This window comes from Gymnogyps californianus, chromosome 21, assembly GCF_018139145.2.
Source record: "Gymnogyps californianus isolate 813 chromosome 21, ASM1813914v2, whole genome shotgun sequence".
NCBI classification, from domain to species: Eukaryota; Metazoa; Chordata; class Aves; order Accipitriformes; family Cathartidae; genus Gymnogyps; species Gymnogyps californianus.
The window spans coordinates 9309403-9331084 of NC_059491.1; the positions used below are offsets into that span (position 1 = coordinate 9309403).

Consider the following 21682-nt stretch of genomic DNA (forward strand, 5'->3'; position numbering starts at 1 on the left):
GCAGAACACGAAACCAGCCCTGGGATCCAGAAGGATTGAAATGATGGTTTGAGGAGTTTGGAAATGGTGAGTGCTTTCTGACATCTGATGGGAAATGCTGGGTGCTCCAGAGCAGTGGGGAGCGAAGGGACCATTACAGAGCCTGGGAAATAGGGGAGCCCTGGGAGAGCGCTGGGATGGTGGGTCACTGCAGGGATGCTTGGGCTCCTTGCCCTGCAGAGGAACGTGGCTGGAGGCAGGAGCAGCAAGACCAGTGGCTGTCCCTGGCCCTTCTGCCTCCTTCTGTAATGAACTGAGCACTCTCCATGCAAGAGTGAACCCTAATGAGGCACTAAAGATGAAAGCTTCGCCACATACTATGGAGCTGGGCCACAGGATACTCTGGAGGCTGCTGCATTGAATGTGGGGCCAACCTGTATGACCAGTAACATCTGCAGTGATAGGAGCTCCCAAAGGGGATCAGAGCCTGCAGCTGGCCACACTGAGTTGGGGAAGCCCATTTGGCTCATGCACGTGGCCAACACCTTCAGGGAGCCTTGACCTCCTCCAAACACACCTGCGGTTGGCAAGAAATGAGTCACTTGCGATGGGTCACGGCAGGGAACCCAAGATGTTCAAGCTGCTGGTGCAGCAAAGGGACAAGGAAGCGCGCAGCGAGCCAAGCCTGTTTTTTCAGTGTCTTAGACACTTCGGTGAGTTGAGGGGCAGGGATCCATCCTGGCAGTCGAGTGGCTCTTCAGCTCTTGGCCTATGAACCTTGCACAGCTCGTACAGAGCTCCGTGTGCAGGGTGTGACCTTCCCTGAGAAGATCCTCCAGGACACACGTGTGCTTTCTGCAGGATGCATTTGACCCTCCTTCCCAGTCCCAGCCAGAAGAAATAGGGGCACAGCTATGGGAGGTGAGCAGGGGGGCCTCGCTGGGTACAAAGTGGACGCTAGCAGGCTGGACGGGGTGAGGAGGAGATGTCAGGGTGGTGGCAGAGGGGACCTCCTGGGGCAAACAGTCCTGGTAACAGTCGCACGTGTCCTGAAGAGGGTTTGGCTCATGAGGTGCCCAAAGGGCAGATTTGGCTCCCAGGCAGGTGGGGAAGCCGGGGCTGTTGGGTGGTGTGACGGAGAGGTGGAGCTGGGTCTCAGCTTGCACCTCCTGGGAAAGTCCTGCTTGACCCCAGCTGGTGTGAACTCACAACTGCCCCACGCGGGAAGTGAGGGAACTCCTGCTCCCGCCCCACCGGGGTTGACTCCCGGGGGTCTGGGGCGGGGGGGGGGTCAGGGCTGCCCGGAGCCTGCCAGCAACAAGGCACGGATTTTGCCAACTCCTTGGTTGTTTTTTTTGTTTGTTTTTGTCCTGCTGGAGACGTCCCTTTCTCCTGCCGGGCCCTGCCCGCAGCCAGCACACTCTCCTCCACCGCCTTCGGCCCCCCTCCTCCCCCGGGACACCCCACGCCCGCCCCGGTGGGCAGCGGCGGGGGGGGGCGAGGGCCAGGCGGGCGCACCCCGGGATGGAGCGATGCTCAGCCCGGGGCCGCCGGGCCGGAGCGGGGCTGCGGGCGGTGGGAAGGGCGGAGGCGGGGGCATCCCTCCGGGACACCCCCCCCCCCCCCCCCCCGCCCCTCCGCCCCCCTCCCCGGTTTTTGCGGCGCGCAGTCAACCCCGGCGAGGAAGATTTGGGCTGAAATCACGGCTTTCTCTGGATGATCGACAGCTCCGGGAGAAACCATCGGCGGGCGGGGGGAGCCGCCGCCCGCCGCCCGCCCGCCGCCCCCCGCCGCGCCGCACGGCCCCCCGCCGCCCCCCGCCCCGCCGCCGCCCGCCCGCCGCCGCCGCCCGCCGCCCGCCGCCCCCGCCGGCAGCCCGGCGCCCCGGGGCGGGGCGGGCGGCGCGGGGCGCTCCCCCGCGCGGCGGCGGCGGTGGCTCGGCCCGGCCGCGGCGGCGGGGCCGGCGGTGCGCTCCGTGCCCGCGGCCGTGCCCGCGCCGGCGGCGGCCCCAGCGAGGGGGCTCGGCTCTGCGCTCCGCCGCCGCCGCCGCCGCTCCCCCGCCGCCTCCATGGAGCGCCGGCCGCGCCGCCTCTGATGCCCGGCCCGGCGCGCACCATGGGGCCGCTGTGGCTCTGCTGCCTGCCCCTCGCCCTCCTGCCCCTGCTCGCCGCCGTGGAAGGTAAGCGGGGGGGGGGGGGGGCGCGGGGGGCGGGGGCCCTTCTGGGGCAGGCCGAGCCCCCCTCTTCGGGTTTTTTTCCCTTTTTTTTGGGGGGGGTGGGGGTGGTGGTGGCACTCGGTCCCCCTCCCCCCCCTCCCCGCCGCACCCCCTCCGCAGCGCTGGAGGGGGAGGCGAAGTTTTGGGGAAGTGCTGCCCCGGCTGGAGGTGTTGCCGCCGGAGCCCGGTGCGGAGCTGGGGGCCCCTCGTGTGTCGTCGTGTCCGTCCCCCCCCCCATCCCCATCCCCATCCCCAGACCCTCCCGATCGCTGCGTTGCCCTTCTCTCCGCCATCCCTTCACCAAGGTGGGCATCCCTCGCCGGCACCCCGGCACCCCCGCAGCAGGTCCCCGGGTGCTGGTCGAGTACCGCGGAGCCTCTCTCCTAGGGATGCCCGGGCTTTGCCACGCCGTGCCCGCTGCTGTTGGTGTCTGGGAGAGGCTTCGGGGCGCACCTCAACAAGGCCTTGCCGGCATCCTGGAGCTCATGGCCGGCTCCCCGTTGGCGGCGTGGCTTTCCCGGCGTCCCCGGGAGGAGCTGGGCTCCCCGCCGAGTTCCCCCGGTGCTCAGACAAAGCAGAGCCAGGCAGCAGGTGGGAAGCTCCTGCGGGCTGGGTGCGCGGGGAAAGCGCTGGGCGGGAGCCCGGTGGTGGGGTCTAGGCAAGGGGGGGGACTCCTCTTCCCACTCCCAAGCTCATCTCAGCCATGCCTGCGTGCCTCCAGCCCGCCCGCTGCATGGGCGCCCTGGGAAGGGCTGGAGAACTGGGCTGGGCAGGGGTGAGAGCAAGGTGTCAGGCCAAAAACCGGTGCATCCCGGAGCAGCGCAGTCCACGGGTATCTGCCCATCGCGGGAGGGCCGTGTCCGAGCCGGCGAGGGGCCGGGTGGTTCTGCTGTCCCCCCGGCTTCGCTGGGCTGGCGCGCAGGCTGGGTGGCCGCTGCTGGCCTTGGGCGTGGAGGCGCCGGGCGGTGGGAGCTCATGGACGGTGTTTGTCTGGAACATGGATGAGGCACCATTTATTAAGTTGGAGTTTTGGGAGATGACTCATGGGTTGGCCAGCTATACGTCGTGATATTTACAATATGGGAGCTTGGCATAAATAGGACTATTTACGTTGCAGTGGAGAGCGCTAGCCAGCTATGCTATTCAAATGAGCCCAGTATGTTTTTAATTATGGGGGGGGAAGGGTTGGGGTGATGAGTGTGTTTGTGGGAGCATACGTGTCCACGTGGGACGTCTGGCCTGATCAGCTGCCGGCGTTGACACTTACAGCGGGGTTTGTGCGTGGCCAGCGGGGCCCGAGCGGGCTTGGCCGTGCAGAGCCGACACTGCTGACTGCAGCAGGGGAGGGAGCCAGGCACCTTGTGCAGGGACGGGGTGACACCTCCACCCCGCCCTGCCCTTCCCGCACGCCGAGAGGAGCTACCGGGCGGTGCTGGGGGGTCGGTGACCGGCTTCCGGGGCTCTTGCATGCTCGCTTGAAGACGTGGGTGACCTTCCCACCATCATGGCAGGAGCAGCGGGGACTGGATGCCTGAGCGCCTGGGCTCATCCCAAGGGGTGGGGAATATACATCCGGGGACGAGGGGGCGGCCAGCGCTGGCGGGGGGTTTCACCCACCCGAGGTGATCGCTGTAAGGTGTGCTCCTCCATGGATGGGGACGCTCCCAGGGAGATGGTCGATGGGGGCCCTGCACTGTGCTTCCAGCGACCGTCCCCGTCTGGGGCTGAACGTGTTGGTTTGGGTTCAGTGGGGTCCCCCCCACACCCCTGCTGTTGCCTCCTGCCTTGTTGTGTGGGTGTCGCGGGGCTGCGATGGTGGCTTGCAGTGCTCGTGTGAGCAACCAGCTACGGTGTCGCAGCCTTTCCCTGCTTGCAAAGGCTTCTGGAGAGCTGGCAAGGCGAAAGCGTGCGGGACGCAGCTCCCCGGGTGCGCCTCTGCTCCTTCCTCCCCTTTGGGAGCTGCCTCTTCCCGGGGCTCCCTGGGATGCTTGGACGCGGCGTCCGTCTGGATGCCCTGGGCCCCGTCGGTGCGGGCAGACTGACCCAACAGCAGCCGCTGGCCAAGGAGGCGGTGGCTGGACCCCACGGCATCCCCCCGGCCACAGGGCACCTCCGTGGTGGCGATGCCCTCCGCGCTGCCATCACCAGCTCCGGCAAATTCCCAGGGCCAAAACGGGGACAAAAAAGGCTCATTCAGGGGAAAACCGTGTTCTGGTTATTTGCCCGGGGATCCTGCCTCTTGAGTCCTGTTTTCAGCTCTGCTACAGAGCTTTTCTGTAATGCTGGTAATTTCACTTGTCTCCTCTGTGCCTCAGTTTTCCTAATTACAAGGCGTAAAATAATACAAGCGTCTTTCCCAAGGGAGCTGCGAGGTTTTGTTAATGAACATGACAAAGTGCTTTGGGATCCGTGGTTGAAGGCGCAGCCTTAGTCAGTGAGCCTGTGTGTGGGGTGTTTATTTATCTACATGCTTTATATTTCTCTGTACGCTATATATTCACTTGCATTTAACAAACCTTAATTAGAAACAAAGCCGATAGGGAAGGAAATATAAACAGGAGTGTGCATGAAAATTGGAAGTTGATTACTCACTGGCCAGCAGAATGCATGTCTCGGGCTCGGGAGGAAAGGCTGTTTGGTTAAAACCAGCTCTGTTAAAAGGAAATGTGAAAAGAACGTAAAACATAAATCAATATGGAAAACAGGGAGGTGGATGACAACGTACATAAAGCAGAGGTTAAGAATTGCGTACAGTTGTTAAGGCAGTTGCAAGGTAACGTATCTGCAGCTGAGAAAGTTCAGGCTTATAAAAGGAAAGTTTTTTTGTGTGTTTTTTTGAAAAAAACAAAACCAGAAAGTCAAGAACAAAGGAGTCCTGGAAGGGTCTGGATCCCACACCGGCTGGTAACAGTGCCGCTATCACTAACGGCTCCTCTTTGTATTCCTGCTGGCGTATGCTGCACGCGTATCTGGAGTACTGATACTTCCGAGGTATTTTTGGGGGGAGCTGGGAAGGGCACTTAGGTATTTTAAAATCAACAGCCTGGCTAACTCACGTGCGAGGGGGGAAAAAAAAAACCCCGAAGGCGCTCTTCACCCCGTTGGAGTTAACTTTTCATAAACCTTGCGGCGCTGGCAAGTTTCCCGAGGGCTGGAGGAAAGCCAGCCGTGTGCCAAAAAATGCGAAAGAAGAAACGAGATGGCCCTAATATCTGTGAGGGTGCAGGCAGCCCCGGAGCCGGCAGCGCCGAGGCAACGGCGGGCTCTGACGGGCGAGGGAGAAGAACCCGGTGTGAGTTTTGCTGGGAAGCAGCATCACGGGCGAGGGGACTCAATGTTGAGCATCCTTCTGTGCCGGGCGGTTGCGATCCTGAGCCTGGCCTTGGGCTTGGAGAGGAATGCCGGGGCGGGAGGGCCGTATCCTCTCCCGGGGCGGGCATCCTCCGGGCATGCCGTGGCTGAGGTGCTGGACACGAACACCCGTGCCCATCCTCCGAGCAACCTGGAGACAGGACCTTTGTGGTCCTACATAGTTAATAATGTATTATAACGTACACAATATACATTACGCATTTATTATATTGCATACATGTACATAATATACAGTATATTGTATTTTATGTATGCTATAACAGATTTTATTGTTAAAATATGGTCACCTCTCTTGTACACATGATCGTCACGCTGCTGAGCACCTCCGCAGCCTCCTCCAGGCCCAGGGCGGCGGGGGGGGATGCCAGGGAACACAGGGCTTGGTCTGTGCCTCGTCGTGTTTAGCTTCATAGTCTCAGTGAAGAAAGACTTTAGCCATCTCAGCGAGGTTACGGGTCACACCAGGGCAGTTGCTTTGACCTTGGTGCTCCAGGGAGGTGGCGCGTGCCCGGGGCGTGCCAGGATCATAAGAGCTGCGGGAGCATCCCGGTGAGCCCAGCACACTCCAGAGGGATGCGGCAGAGCAGCAGGTCCAGGGAAAAACACAGGATCTGTCAAGAAGCTGATCCATCCCGTGTGTTTGAAGTCCTGAGCTGCAAACGCTGTCCTGAGTCCAGGCTGGAAACGAGTCCCCGTTTTTGACAAGTGGGACTGAGGCGTGGAGCAGAGACCGTGGTTTCAGGTCGCTCCTGTGCTGCCTGTCTCCCTGCCGCTGCCTCCCCTCCCCGGCCCTGTTTCCTGGGTTAATTTTTGACAAGGTGCGTTCCTTGCACCCGCCTGCCCTTTGCATTACCAGGGCAGCAGCAGGGAAAACTCCTTTTGGAGACCAAATAAATTGGTGCCTGATTCAAACGTCCGTGTAGCTGCCATTGTCACTCTGCTCCTCCGCTTTTCCCCGGGCGGGAGCAGCAGTTGCTCCCGATCCCTGCTGTATTTCCACCTTCTCTGGGTGATAAAAGCCAAGGGAGCAGATGTTGGAGGGAGATGCCAAGGGGACAGGGCTGTAGGGGACGAGGGCTTGGGGCTGGTGTGGCCACCGATGTCCCCCAGCTCCTTGGGACACCCTGCAGAGGGATCTGCGGGTGTGAAGGGGACGTGGCTGTGCCTTGGGGATGCTGCCAAGGGGTTTTGGGGCTGTCCCCCAAGGATGGGAGCAGCGGTCCCCTTTGCAGACGGGCTAAGGATCTGCCCGCACTAGTCGGCGGCCGTTTGTGTACACATACCTGAGCTGGCTGTAAAGAGGGGTGGGCACCAGCGGGACTGCGAAACCTGCCTGAGGAGGAGGGTAAATACTGGATGCTGAGATACTTCCCGAGGCCTGAGTGCTTTTGTGCGAGTGCAGCCGGAGCTGTGATAAACGAGAGGCTGAGCCCACCGCTCCTGCCCCAACACGCGCCCGCTCCCGACAGACCGACCTTGCTGAGACGGGTCCTTGTGCGTGGGTCTGTCTGGGAGCGGGTGCGGGGTTCCTATCCCGCAGAAAGTCCTTTTTTACCGAGAAAGACCCCCGTCGGCTCCCATCCTGGTTTGCAGTCCCTCCCAAATTTGGCTTCTGGTTTGCAGAGATGCAAGGGTGTTGGATCGCGTCAGGATGGGGGTGGCGGGGAGATCCTCGGAGGCAAAAGTTCAGCCGTTAGATAAGGGGGTAACGATGGGGCCTCCCGTGATAAGGCACTGACGTGCGCGGTGCGGGAGGGGAGGGAGAGGCAGTGCCCCGGGGGGGGTTCGGGAGGGGGCTCTGCCCTGGCTGGTACCCAGGGATGCAGGGAGCACGGGGCGGGGGGGTATCGCTGGCGATGCTGGAGGCAGGCAGGGACGCCTCGGGGGCCGGGAGGCGGCAGCTAGGAGGGCATGAGGAAGGAGGGGTGCCCCAGGGGTGTGTGCAGGGATATATCGATATCGATGCTGACTTCATATCAATATCAGGTGTTTCAGGAACGTGCTGGATGGATGGCAGTTTGTGCGAGGGTGCAGGCACAGGGGTGGCTGTGTGGGGTGTGCCAGCCCCCCCTGAGCAAAGCAGGATGGAGACGAAGGAGTAAGTGAGGATCACACTGTGCCGTCCGCCCGTCTCTGAATTTCCATGCTCGGGGATGAAGGGAGCAGCATTAGGTCTCTGCTACCCCTCTGACCCGACTTGCAGCACCGATTGCCAAACGTTAAGGGAGATGAAACGAGCCACGAGGGCAGAAAACAGAACTATAATTGTGGATGGTCCGTGCCTCCGTAAATGTCACATAGGGGTGTTATTAAAAAATTATGGTTTTAGTGACTGTGAATAATTGTGGCTCTTCAGAGAGCCCACGAGAAGAGGATCTCTTGATTTAGACCCGAGCATCACGCGTGACACGGTGCGAGGCGTGGGGCCGGCTCCGTGGGAGCAGGTTCAGTCTCCTGGTGGGCACGAGAAGGGGCTGGTGAGCTCCAAAACTTGGTGAAGCTTTGTCAGTTGATCTAATAAATTATGTTCTTTCCACCTTACCTCTCTTAGAGGCAGACTGTCACATCTGTAAAATGACCAGCACTTAAAAATACTAGAGAGTAACATTTTGTAAGTAAGGCAAAATGAAGGAGCTAGCTAAAGGGAGCAGCTAAAATAGTGAAATACTTGCACGTGATGTAGGAAATGATATTAAAGCTGAGAATAAATGCACGTGGCTGTTTAACGTATGAGCTTTATTAAAAAAAAAAAAAAAAGAAAAATCTTGATTAAATGGCAAATTGAAGGAGGTCACCGGAGGTAAAAAGATGTTCTTCAGCAAGTGGAAGTGGTATCTGAAAGGGGAAAACAGAAAAAAACCAGAAACTGTGGTGTGGTGAACATAAAACCATATATGGCAGGCTGAGAGGAGTTTGAAAAATAACTTGTGAGAAGAAATGAATTATTCCCCCCCAAGTTCCCCCTCAACAAATGAGAATCGGGATGTTAAGCCTGACCGGGATGGAGCACTTGGGGAAATGGGGAACGACTTCAGTGTCGCCCCAAATGGCCGTGGCCAAGGAGACTTCTGCCAAGGAGCTTTCCTTCCCGGGGCAGGGCTGAGAGACTGCCCTGAAGTGATGGCAGAAGAGCTTAGATTTTAAAATCAATTGGTAAAACGAATATTTGGGCCAGAGCAAATGGAATGAGCATCCTTTAAGAAGAGCTCCCTGGGTGATCCAGGAGACTCCAGAGCAGTAATTTCAGAGGAAGGGCTCTCTTATGGATTAAAATCTGCTTAAAGAGGGCGAAACAAAGAGTCAGTTTTCCCACTGGACGGGGGTCAGCATGAGGCTTGCGCTGCGCAACGTATTTATAAACGCGCTAGAAAGGGGTGGGAGCTCGAAGGCAAGAAAGTTTGCAGATTATACAAAATTATTCAGGATGATAAAAACAACAGTTGTCTTTAAAATATTGTAAAAGGATCTCATGACACTGGATAACCAGGCTATAAAGTGGCAGATTAAATGTAGTCAGTGATGAATGAGAAGGGATTCACATGGAAAAAATTACCCTAAACCCATGCATACACAGTGGCGGTCTTTAAATTACTTATTAGCATTTTAAGAAAGAGATCTTAAAGTCATTGTGGATGGCTCTTTGAAAGCATCAACTCAGAACTGGGAAAGGCTGGGAAAGGAGGGTGAAAATGCTTGGCCAGGAGAGGTAGAAGGCCGGGGGGCTTCAGGAGAGATGCAGCTTGGGTGGGGGGCACAAAGGTGCGTCAGACCGCGGGAGGTGTGAAGAAGAGGATGATGAAGGGGTGACGATTCATTATTTTATATTTTTTCACTCGCTCTTGGGTTCTCAAGCAGCAGGTTTAAAACCAGGAGCGATGGAGGGTGGAGGCAGGAGTGCGTTGGGCATGGTGAAGCCCACCCCTGCCTGTCCTGGGTACCAGGGGCATCAGGAAGCCCTTGATGCTGGGCTGCAGAAAGCGGGGTGCTTTCTGCACCTTGTCCCTGAGCATCCCCCGGTGTGCTGCTGGAGGTGGGAGGGAAACCGGGATCCCTTTGGCTCAGGCTCCCATGGCCAATGTGGTATTTGAGGTCTGTCCCAAAGGGAAAGGTGCCTTCTCCAGGCTCCGATGCTGGATGCCCATGCTCAGTGGGGGCCCAGTCACCCCCCAGCCCCCCGCTTGGCTTTCAAAACCATCTGCAGCTTCCAAGGCAAAGCACCGCGGGGCTCCACGTTGCTCTGGGTGCTCATCACCTTGGCCGCGATGGTGGACCCTCCGGGTGCGGGAAAGCCTTCCAGCCTTACGCAGGCTCTTGATTTTGGCAGGGTGGGCGGGCAAGGGTAAGGTCTCCTGGAAAATGCCCTTTGGCTCTCGTCTTTGCCCTCCTCGGCATTTCGGAGGGCGAGAGCATCTGGTTGGAGCTGGGGGAGGAAAGGAGCTACCCTCAGCCCTGGGTTCATCGGGGGGGGGCGAAGGCTGGGTTTAGGGGAGGTGCTCGGCCCCTCGCCCGCCGGCTGAGCGGGTCAGGGGGTGGTGAGGGCGGCCGAGCGTGTGAATGTCCCCACGGCGGAGGGGACGCCTTGAGCCGCGCGGGCTCGTGCTCAAAAGGCCAGACAAAGGGAACAATGGGCTCTGCGGCCGGGCTCCTGGGCAGCCTGCGGCTGGCTGCCGAGCCCCCGGCATGGGAGAGGAGGGGGAGGCGGTCGGGCTGGCCGTGAAGGGCTCGGTTCCCCTCTGCTCCCACCCAGGCTTTGGGGGCCACGGGGATACCTGGTCCGCAGCGGACTGAAGGACAAGCCGTGTCCCAGGCAATGGTTATCGCACGCCGAGTAGTTCACTGCCTGCGCCCAGCTGGGCCAGGCTTATTTGGGGTCTGTGTGCCCAGCAGCGGGCTGAAACGAGTCCTGCTCCATGGGAAGTGTCACCCCAGCTCCCAAAACACGTCCCTAAAGTGTGTGGGGCCCTGGTGAGCTCTGGTTGCACATCCTCGCTGTGGCTTGCAGGGACCCTTGTTGGGGAGCTGATGCAGCATTGCTCTGCTGCTGCGAGGCAGAGGAGGGGGAGAGCCAGGGAGGGCGAGGAGGGTTAAACAGGACCCCCTGTCCAGACCCTCTGTGAGCCTGGACAACTTCAGCAGAGGGATGCAGGAGAGAGAAGGCATCTCCATCCTCCGCAGCCCTGGTGCACAGGGGGTGTGGGAGGCTGTGGATGAGAAGCATCCCATGCACCGTGGTGTGGCAGTGCAGGTTCTTCCTATCCCAGAGTCTCTCGGGGCAAGGGAGGACCGATTGGAGCACTCTGTCTTGGAGCAGGGGACGGGGAGTCCTTAGATGCTCTTTGGTCTTCAGAGGAGATCCTGCTTTTCTGAGCCTCCCGGGAGGCCACTTGTTCAGGTGGGGTGGCCACTGAACCCAAGTGGCTTGGGTTGCTCGCTGAGACTAGAGGGTTGGGCATGATGTGTCTGAGGACAAACTGGGCAGGAACAGGCTGTTCAGATGCCTCCAGGTGTGTGGTTGCTTTCACCCAAGAGACTGGTGTGTGTGTGTGCTACCAGGACCCGTATCTGCCTGCATCCACTGTTCTCCACCCCCTCCAGGCACAGGCCGGTGGCCATGGCTGGTACTCCGGGAGGGAGCTGGCAGCATCCTTCCCTGCCGCTGGCTCCCGTGACTCTGCAGCTCATTCTCCCTGGGTATGGACAAAGTGCTGCCTCTGTGAGTTTGGCTTCAAGCCTTTCTCTCATGAGATGCATCTCTTTCTTGCAAGCTCAGCTTTTTGTACGGCCAGTGTTTGAGCTGTTGGGTGGGGGTGATGGGACTCACCAGTCTGACCCAGGAGGAGGGCTTGGTCCTAGGAGATGCCTGGGGACAATGCCTTTATCCCATATCTACCACCTATTCTGAGGATGTGTCTGAAGAAGCTGTTTGTGGTCTTGGATATGATCTAGGAGTGCTCTGGACTGACAAAGACATGTGCAGCTGGCTTTGAGGCAAGGTATGGTAGAAAGTCTGCTGAAGATCAGGATGAGGCCAGCTAAATGAGTGGGGTGCAGCAGAGGGGAGGTTGAAGAAGCCCTGGGCCATCACGGAGAGGTTCGTGCCGTGGTGAGCGGCTGCGAGCTGGCCGGGCAGCCGCCCCAGCCGGTGCATGCCACATGCTTGGGTGCGAGATGGGCTGAAGCACGTGAGGGGTCACGTCTCGCCGTGCAGAGGTTACGGTCGCGTTTCGTGATTTGCTTTGCTTGTAATCCTGTTTCCAGGCTCCACAACTGCAACTCGGAAACCTTTACGGTGAGCCTCACTTAATAAATCTTTGCCTTGTTTTACTTTTAAGCCTGTCTGGTATTGGGGGAAAAAGCGAGCAGGAGAAATGCGTGAACTGGGGGCAGTGCAGATGAAATAAAACAAGGTGTATGAGCTGGCTGGAGCGTGTTGCCTGCAGGGAGCTGGGGCTGGCCAGGCTGCAGAGAGTTAATTGTGGCATGCCGGCTTTGGGGAAAGCATTTCCTGCGGATCTGTCCTGCAGGATCCCCGCCACCTCCAAGGTTGCTTGCGGAGCGCCCTTGCAGGTGGCTGAGCGCTGGTTTTGTGTGCTCGTCCCCAGCCTTTGTATGCATGCCCTGGCGTGCAAGCTGCCTGCGTGCACGCCGAGAGAGCACCTGCGTGTTAAATGCAAGCAGGCACGTGGCTTCCTCGCTGCTCTGGTGTAGAAACGGGCACAGCTCCGGGAGGGAAAGCAAGCTGGTGATGCTTTTTTTTTCTTTCCCTGGGGAGCAGAGAGCGGCCAGTGCCTGGACATGGGGAACGACCGATGGCAGGGTATTAATTGCCCGGTGCTGGAGCGTGCCGGGTGGTGTGATGGAGATGTCTGCCCCTCCGAGCTTGCTCCTGCCTGGCATGGGGTGCGATGCTGTGGCAGCGGGGGGGTGGATCGAGGCAGGCAGAGCAGAGCAGCCCCACCAGGGACAGTTTCCAGCCAAGTTGGGCAAATGCATTCCCTGGGCAGAGCCTGGAGCCACCCTGTCCATGCTGAAACTGGGACAAAGCCTCTCTCCTTATACCCACCTTGCAGAGGGATGGATAGTCCCCGTGTAACGAGGACCCTCCTGGGCTTCTCCCGTCCTCGGCGCATGTTAGCACTGCTCTGGAGGCTCAGAAAGGATAAACACAGAAGTGTGCATGATGCCGTGTGGAAATCCCTTGACAGCAGACACATAGCAGAGCAGCGGGGCGCTGGCGCGGGCTGGAGGAGGAAGCTGTGCCAGCTGCTCTGGAGGGGAAGGGGTGCCGAGCGTCTCCAGGACTCGTCCCCATTCATCTGCTCTACCTTCAGGGAACCTCGAAGAGAGTCCTCGGACAGATGCAGAGCAGTCGGGAGCAGGGCAGGCACAGGAAAGGTGCTAATTAGGATGTTGGCAGCATTAGTAGGGGTTGGTGTCTGGCTAGTGGGAAGTGTTGAACAGGCAGCGCAGGGTCTGCTCGTGTCGTGCTCGGTGTAAATCTCCAGGCAGCAGGCAGCTAACGAGTCTGCGGGTGGGATGAGGCCAGCTTGGGTGTGTGATGGAGCCATCCTGGGGTAGGTGGGTGCTGCTTTGAGTCCACCCGTGGCAGCTGGGTGATGGTCGGTGATGTGGCTCTGTCACGGGGGGCCAAGATCTGCTCTGAGCATCGCCTAGTGATGGGGAGATGCCTGCTTCGTGTGGCTGCACTGCTGCTGCACAGAGCCAGCGCCTGATACACCTGGTTTTCTCTTCCTTTTGGCTCTTCACCCTTTTCCAAGGCTGTAGGCAAGATGGAGAGCAGAGAAGTTGCTAACGATGCTTTTTTTTTTTTTTTCTTTTGGTCTGATGTCAAACTCTTGTGCCTTCAGATTGAATAGCTGCCACGAGATTTTGCTGTGACTGACACCTGTTCTGGCTGGAGAGCGACAGCTTTTGATAAACACAGATCCTCTGGAAACGCTGAATTTACTGGCAGCTGCTCCCATTTGTCGTCTGGTCTCTGTTCCCGGGTTTGGCTAAACCTTGCACTGCTCCAGGAGGTTGCTGATGCTCCTCCTTGGGTCGAGCGGTGGCTGGGGAGGTCTCCTGGGCTCCACTGGTTTATGGCGAGCCATGGAACAGGCAGGAGGTGCAGATGAGTGCAAGTAAGGCTTTGCCGGGGAGTGCATCCAGGCTGGTCCCTCTGGGCCAAGCACTGGGGCTGAGCAAGCGGCTGTCCCCATCCTAGTGGGACCTGGCTTGTGGGGTGTGCACGCAGTGGGGCAAATGGGCACGTGCCAAAAGCTGAGCGAGCCAGCTCATCCCCAGCGTTTGCTTTCATCCCTCGGCATTGCAGAAGCCCATCCTTGCTTATCTGCGGGGCTGAGGGTGAAGTACAACCTCTCCGGGCTGGGTCCCGCAGCGCTGCTTTGCTGCTCCCAGTTTCCATATGTCTCTGCGTAAGAAAAGGCAGGGCTGCAGGGGGAGCGGGGGCTTGAATTTTGGACTGGAAAGTAAGGGATGTGTAGGGGACACTGCCAGGGGCTGCGGTCGGTTTGGGAGTGGCGTCTTTGGGGACCAACAGGAGGGACCGGTGGAGCCCGTGCATCCCCGTGGCATGCCGGACGGGGTGGCAGGGGCTGCCCATGTGGCTTCGTGCCGGGGGAAGCGAAGCAGGTTACCCTCAAGGAGAAGTCTTGCCCTGTAATTTGGGTGTCCTAAATATGACCTGAGCTCCCGCTTGTGGGTGCTGAGCCCTTGGAAAGCTGACCTGGCATTTTACCGTGCGTTTGGGAGGTCCTCGGTGTGTGGGCTACAGAGAGAAAAGGGAAAAAAAAATGGGATTTGCGAGGTCAGCCCTGGGTGTGTCGTCCACCAGCCTCAAATTGCTTGGTGGCCAGAGGGGTGGAGAAGGGCTTGGCCCCTGCTGTGGGTCTCCCGGGGGTGCCGGCAGCTCATCGAGCCATGGCGGCCTGCCCACCCCGTTGTGTTTCCATCAAGGTGCCCATCGCCCTGTGCATGGTGCATCGGGGTCTGCGCTACATGTGCTGGAAGGAGAAGCCCCATGGGCGCACGGGCTCAGGTGATAGCATCCGAAAGCGCTGCGGGGTCTCCTTCCCTTCGGCAGCAGGAATGTGCTGTACGCTTGCGCAGGGCTAAAATAAAGCCGCTGGCAGAGTCCCATCCCACATAAAGAGCCCGGCTGTGCACTAAGGGACACGTCCCTCTCCTGGCTGCTGTGGCTGGGGATGCTCAAGGCAGGGTTTCTGAGGTGGTGATGTCTTTTATTTGATGCAGAAGAAGAGTTTGAAATAGGTGGTAGGCTCTTGTGCTTGATGTGCTCCAGAGCTTTAGCTCTGAGAGGCCACCTTGCATGGCTGTGGGCTAACGTGAGCCAACGCTACCTGGAGCCTACCTGGAACGGGTGTGTGGTGGCCATGAAGGAGACAGTGCATCATGCCAGGGAGTATCATGAGGGCGACCAGACAAACTGATGTGGATGAGTCAACAAAGCCAAAAAAAAAAAAAAAAAAAAGAAAAAGAAAAGCCTTGGTTCTGTTCCAATTCTATAACAATAAAATGAAACAAACATCATGTTCAAATTGCCTGAAGAAATCCCACCCACCAGCGGTGCCGAGGGAGACCCTGCCGGTCTGACGTCGAGCGGTCCCGCTCCAAGGATGCACATCCCATGTACAGTCCCCAGCGATGCGTTGCAGCAAAGAGGGTTCCTGCCCCAGCCCCCCCACTCTTTTCCCCTTTCCACCTAAGCTGAGGGTCTGGAGGAAGGGCTTGGCTTTGCTGCACAAGCCTGTCCTCCAGCTTTGCTGTGCCAAGCCTGGGCTTGGAGGTAACCGCTCTTCTAATCTCTCCCCCTCCAAATCTTTATTTCCTTCTCAGACAGTCAAATTAGAGCACCCTGGGAGTGGTTTGTCCCAGGCGGGCATGGTTGCCTGGGTCAACATCTGCTTCAGGTGGAGGTGTTTGAATGTCCTCTACCCAGAGGCTGCCTCCTGGGAGGACTTTGCCCGTGCTGGGGACCACGGTCTCTGCTCCAGCGATGGAGTGGCAGCCTGATAGAGACAGCGGGGACACACAACTTGGATCATCTCAGTTTAGCGAGGTTGGCTCAAAATCAAGTGTTTTAACTGCTCAGAAAATGTTGCTGTGGAATTTACCCAGTGTCTTAGGAGGGTGGTGGAGAGCCCCGTGCTGGTCCTGGGACTGCTTCTAGGAGGGAAGGACGTTGAAGCCCACTGCTGAGAGCGCATTTTTGCAAGAGCAGTTGCATCTCCTGCACCCAGCTTCTGGGACCCAAAACAAGTCCTGGAGGGGTGGTTATCCTTTGCCCTGCTCTGGACTGCAGCAGGGGTAAATATTCACTAGAAATCAGCGCAGTGACTGCCAAGTCACTTTTATTTTGGTCTCTGAAGATAGCGAGGCCCGTTGGAGGTGTGAGCAGGGATGGCCCGCGGCGGGGTTCGCCAGCCTTTAATGCTTGGAATAGTTTTGCCGCTTGCATTTGCAGGGCTCCGGCAGGGATGAGACTTGCTGGTCTCCATGGTTTTATGTGCCATGGGACTGTGCCAACAGTTTAATCACAGCTGAACCCTCATAGAGCAGCATAAAAAATGTTGTAGCTCGGATTAGGTTACCCATCCTTCCTATAAAAGACTCTATAAACAGTCCATCAAGCCCAAGCATTCCTCTGTTGGCTGTGAGGTCCTTTGCTCTTAATGGGTCTGGCATTTGCTTTGACTAAGTCTTTTTTTGGGCGGGGGGGAAGGCACGGCTTTAAAGGAGCCCTCAAAGGATGGCTTTTCTGCTTGCATTAGTGGGGGAACCCAACTGGGCTGACTTGGCAGAGGCGGTGTTGGATGTCAGAGGATCTGGCTGGGGAGGCAGGGGGTAAAAGGCAGCCGTGACAAGCCCAGAAGGCACTGACAACAGCAGCTGCTCCCTCCCCATTGCTGAGGGCTTTTTCCGTATGGATGTGCCATTTGCCGGGGCACTGGAGAGTTTTCCCTAACCTTGGGGCGCGCAAGGACCTGGGACTCTTCATCTCCCATCTCCCAGCACACCTCAAACCTGTCTTGTCTCTGCTCCAGCTTGAGCAAGTTCCCAAAAGCAGCTGAAAATCCTAAAGCTCGGGCTGGGCACCAAGTGACCACTTGGTGACCTCTTTCTAGCCATGGGTGTGCTCCCACCTTCCCCTTCCCCTTCCCCTTCACACGTGATGCCTGCCATGGAAGAGCTCCCAGTTTAATACCATCCGTGGCGTGGGACTTTCTTGGGGTGCTTTGAGTTTTGTCGTTCACCCTTTGGGGACCCACGGAGCAGGGAACGGGTGGATGCGGGTGGTGCTGAGGATGTTCCTTGTCCTGGCATCCTTGAGACAGGTCTGCGCACACCTCGGTTGTGTCTTGGGGCAGCTCATCTATGGGACCTCATAGATGCTCCTGCCCAGGACAGTCATCTTCTCTCTCCTGGAAACCTTAAAACTATGGTTATGCTCCTGCCCTCCTAGCAATGGAGGGGAAGGAAGAGCAAAGTTGGCATTCGTTTGCGCACCCAGACTTAGCCCTAATCCTCCTGGCTCCCAAGGAGGTCCCGGCTGTAATGGCAGTCCTGTCGGTGACACCTGCCCGCTTGGAAGAGGACTGAAGCTGTCCCGTTGTTTCACGCACAGTGAACGTCTGTCGGGTGGGAACAGCATCCGTGCGATAGTGCCAGAGCCGGGCGCAGGGGGCTGTCCCCGATCAGTGCCACCGTGTCACTGGGACCATCTGGAGTTTTTCCTGGCTGGCGCTTACATCTGCTGAGCCACACCAGCTCGAGGGGAGTTGCTGGAGGAGACAGGGCTTTCCACTGCTTTTCCCAACAGTTTAATTTATTTTAAGGCTTGTGCCCCCCCCAACTTTCCTTTGAAGATGATTTGATCAATTTAATCACTAGCACAAAAGTGGGGTTTCTAATGTAAGCTGTTAGCAAGACCCCCTCCCTTAGTATCCTGCAGAGGGCAATTCAGTCCACCTGCCTGGGATGGCTGTTTTAGATCATCTGGCTTGTCCTCGGAGGCCCTTTTCTCTCTGTCGTTACTATCTGTAGAAAATTAACAACTGCATTAAAGTGGAAGCATTATTTTTTCATATGGTGAACGCCAAGGGAGGTGAATCCCATATCCTTTACCTGAGGATGTTCTGCGAGCCTGGAAGAGCATTAGATACCTCAGCATCAGTTTCCTTCGTCCCTCTCCATCATGCTGACTGTAAGACAAAAATGAACCTGGGGCTGGTTCCTGCGGAGCCCACTGGGGTCCAACGCTGGGAACTATTACTTGGAACCTGCCAGCTAATCAGCTCTTAATCCCTTTAGCATGTTTTTGGCGATACAGAGTTGTACGCCCAGGCAACGGCTCGGCTGTCGCTGGCACGGCTGGCTCTGCTCCCCCGTGCTGCCGTCACGCCTCCTGGTTTCGGTAGTCAGAAAGCCTCCTGCCTTGTACATGGTTACTCTCACCAATCAAACTTGTAATCTCAGTGAAGAATGAAATCAGATTTGTTTGACAAGACCTGTTTCCTGTAGAAGTATGTTGACTGGTGCTAATTATCCTCCTGTTCTTTAATTCTTTATGATTTGAATTACATCAGCTTTTTCATTATTTTCCCAGAAGTGATTTCAGGCTGAGCGAGACCTTGAATGCCTACCATTTCATCGCGTTATAATCCTAGTGCATCTACTAAACGTGATCCTTCTTCTGCACTGAGATGCTTCTGCATTAGTGTCTTCAAGGTCTTACCAGCTTTCTTCTTCTCCCAGGCGTCCCCTCATGGGCTCTTGCTTGCTGATTCTTCAAGTCTGTTGAGTCTGTCACTGTGAAATGTATTTAATTTTCTTAGTTTTCCCTCTCCCAGTCCCTGAAGTGTTATGAGCTCTGATACTTCTCAGTCAGAAGTTGTCCCCTGCCTTGTGCTCTCCACTGGCTGGCAGGGCTCATGGATCTGCATGGTCTTTTCCTCAAGCTGCTGTTGCAAGTGATAAAGATCTTTTTGAAGTCTCCTCCTGCCTTCCAAAGTGCTTCTGGCGTCATCTCTCCCCTCCTTGGCAAAGGAGATGGGGATACTCTGTGGAAACACGGTGCTGGAAAGAGCTATGTAGGTTTGCTCCACTGCCCAGTTATTCATGCAAACATTGTCCAGTACTGGAACCAGGCTGCGGAGCTTTCTTGTGGTTTTCTTCCAATTTGATGTTAATGGCTAGTCCCAGAATTTGATTTTTCAACCTATTGTGGAGGTGTCGTACAGGAATTTCATGCGGCCACGGTTCCTTGGGCTTGTTTATGAAAGTGTCATAACTGAAAAGCCCAGAAATGAAGATAAACGATGGCTGTGGCTTATCCCACCTCCACGAGGCTGTTGTCCGTGTAGAAAAGAGCCGAGTTGTTTGGTCACCGCGTGGTCTTGATGCATCCGTTCCAGCTGTGGCCAAAGTCTTAGTTCTTTGCTAGACGCTTGCAAACGGCATGTGTGATTTTTAAGAGAATTACAGCCAGACGGTCCCTGGGTTGTTAGTTATGTATAAGCTAAGGAATCCTGCGTTACTAACGGGAGGAAACAGCCCTGTCCTCCTGAGGGCTATGGAAATAACATCCTACTTTCCTAATAAAGACACAGGCTGGCTGACCACGGCCATCCTTCACAAACAGTTACAAAGAACTACAGCGAAGGAAGCTCTGATTGCACGTGGGGGGGGGGGGGAAATCACCCTGAAAGTGGTGCAGTGGTGAAGCAGGGCTCAGAAAGGTGACAGCATCTCCATCCCTGGGCATTGTCAATGCTTTTTTCTATGTTTCTATGAATTTTAACATTTTTACTTAGCATTTTTCTGTGTACTTAAAAGAACAGCTTCATCATAACTTTTCTTGTCTTCAGCTATGCCAGACGTGGCTTTTCCATAGGTTTCCCTTATTAACTTGCTTCGCTTCATGCCAGTCACAATAAAATGTGGGTTGCCTGCTTATTGTCCTTCCATTTCTCATGCATTGCCTTTGTATGTGTGGTTGTCACGAGCACTTTGTTATTCTAAGGTTGGTTTTGGTTGAAGTTGTTGTCTCCCTAGATTGTCAAATTGTAGCCTTTAAAAAAAAAGTTGTTTAAACTTTTCTGAGTCATAGAATCATAGAATGGTTTGGGTTGGAAGGGATGTCCGAAGATCATCTAGTCCAAACCCCCTCTGATTTTCATTTGTACTTTTCGCTTCTGTTTCCTGGTTGACTCTGCTTGCGAATTTTCTGAGATTTGGGAAATTAATGCATTTGGAGCAACGGGCAAAGCCATTTCAGGTTTGGCCTGTCCTCCCTTTAGCCAACACAGGCTGTGATCACTGATGCTGGGGCAATTACATGCTTCCAGTCCAGTCATTCAGCCCTCTTTCTGTGTCATTATGAGGTCTGAAATTGTAGACCTCGGGGTCTTTAATGCACAAAGTGCATTAAAATTATGTAACGAGCCTGTCCTCACCGATTGCAGGGTATGATATAGCGTAATGATGACAGATATTGACAGGTACAAGGCACCAATGTTTCCAGGCAGTGCGAGAAGCAGAAATCTGGTGGTGAGAGCTGGGTCGTTGGCTCTGTGTCCATCACGTGTTGGCTTTCCATCATGTGTTGTTGTACCATTTCATATCCCAAGCATGTTTGTGATTTGTATTGGTGCAGTTGTGGCTCAGCTGAACTGGTGCAAACTGAGGTGTCTTCTCCAGCATCCTCTTTGGCTTAACTGCCCTGTGATGAGTTTGCTGTGTAGGCTAGTCCTAGTCCCAGCTTGGATGGATTGACGTGCCAATGACGGCATGGTTGGACCCCCTCCATTGTAAACAAGCCAGGAGCTGGAGGAGACGTGGTATGGGGAGGTGACAGTGGAGTCTGCTGTGGCAGCTCAGTTTGAGCTTGCTGGTCACCTTGCACTGACCTCTCCCTGGCTCTCACCATCCTCCTCCTCAGGAGCCCTGGCCAGATTTCTTGCTGAAATGGAGAGGGTAGTCCAAAGACTGCCTCAGCCTTGGGTTAGGCACAGTGTCAGGTGAGTTGAACGGGGTGTTTTAGGACTGAAGAAAGACCACTGATGGCTGGATTTGAGAGGACGTGCAATGACAATAGCCTTTGTGAGCAGGTGACGTGCCCTGCTTTGCTGATGGAGAAGGACCTGCTGCCCTGCCAAAACAGCTTTCACCTGAGAAGGTGGCTCCTGCAAGACATCTGCTGGTATCTCTGTTGGTTTTGGGCTGTGCAAGTCCAGCTGACCTGATGCATTGCTGCTGGTTAAGGGAGAAGAGTCCTTTTGGCATCTACTGAAGGGTGGGTGAGCCTCTGAATTTGCAGGATGGATGCCAAGGCGCAGAGACTTGCTCGTATCGATGAGCCTGGTGTTAGACCAGGGAGACCCTGCCGTACTCGTGCCTTGCTGTCTTTGTGCGTCTGCGGGATTTTTGCTCCAAAACACAATAAAGAGAAAGCAATGCTATTTTTTCCCCCCACCAAATAAGTTATAATACTAAACAGATGGACATCTTGGAGCAGACAGAAGGGGTTGTATTGTCAGTGGGATGGGGTGGCTCCTAATTCCTTGGATGGTTCATGTGGAGATAGGTCTGGATGATGTACGAGAGTGTTTCCCAGCCCGTGTTTCCAGCCAGCCTTTCTGTGGGCAAAATTCAGAGCTGCATGATGTAGCACCTCTTGCCAGAAGAAGGGAGCATTGGGGTGGCAAACGGGGGTCTGGATGAGATAGTGGCTTGCATCATTATACAGGAGATGTTGTACTGGGGAAGTGATTTGGGGTCCTGCAATGTCTGCTCACCTTCTAGGAGAACAAGATTTTTCAACTCCATCAGTAAAACAAGGCATCTCCATCTTTGATCAGAGTAGATGTCCAGCTCTGGCGTCCCTCTCCCTAAGGTCCCCCTGCCCGAGTTGTAGCAGTGATCAGGGTGGCTGTGGATTTTCCCAGTCAAGTCCTGGAAATCCCCAGTGTTGGAGATCCCCCACCTCTCTGGTGGCCTGCCTCAGGGCTGTACGGCCCTCCCGAGGAAGCAGTGTCCTAAATAATCTGTTAACATCCAACTTGAACCTCCCAA

At 56.3% G+C, this 21682-nt stretch overlaps 1 protein-coding gene across 3 annotated transcripts in view; it reads left to right on the top strand.

The window, feature by feature from the left end:
- Positions 1-2073: 2073 nt before the first annotated feature.
- Positions 2074-21682, top strand: part of EPHB2 (EPH receptor B2) — a 128087-nt gene continuing 108478 nt past the window's right edge. For 2 of the 3 annotated variants that reach the window (XM_050909582.1, XM_050909578.1), the window contains exon 1: positions 2095-2158. In XM_050909582.1, the coding sequence (XP_050765539.1) occupies positions 2095-2158 (64 nt within the window). Of the gene's footprint in view, positions 2159-21682 lie in introns of all 3 variants that reach the window. The other variant, XM_050909584.1, reaches the window with a different exon arrangement.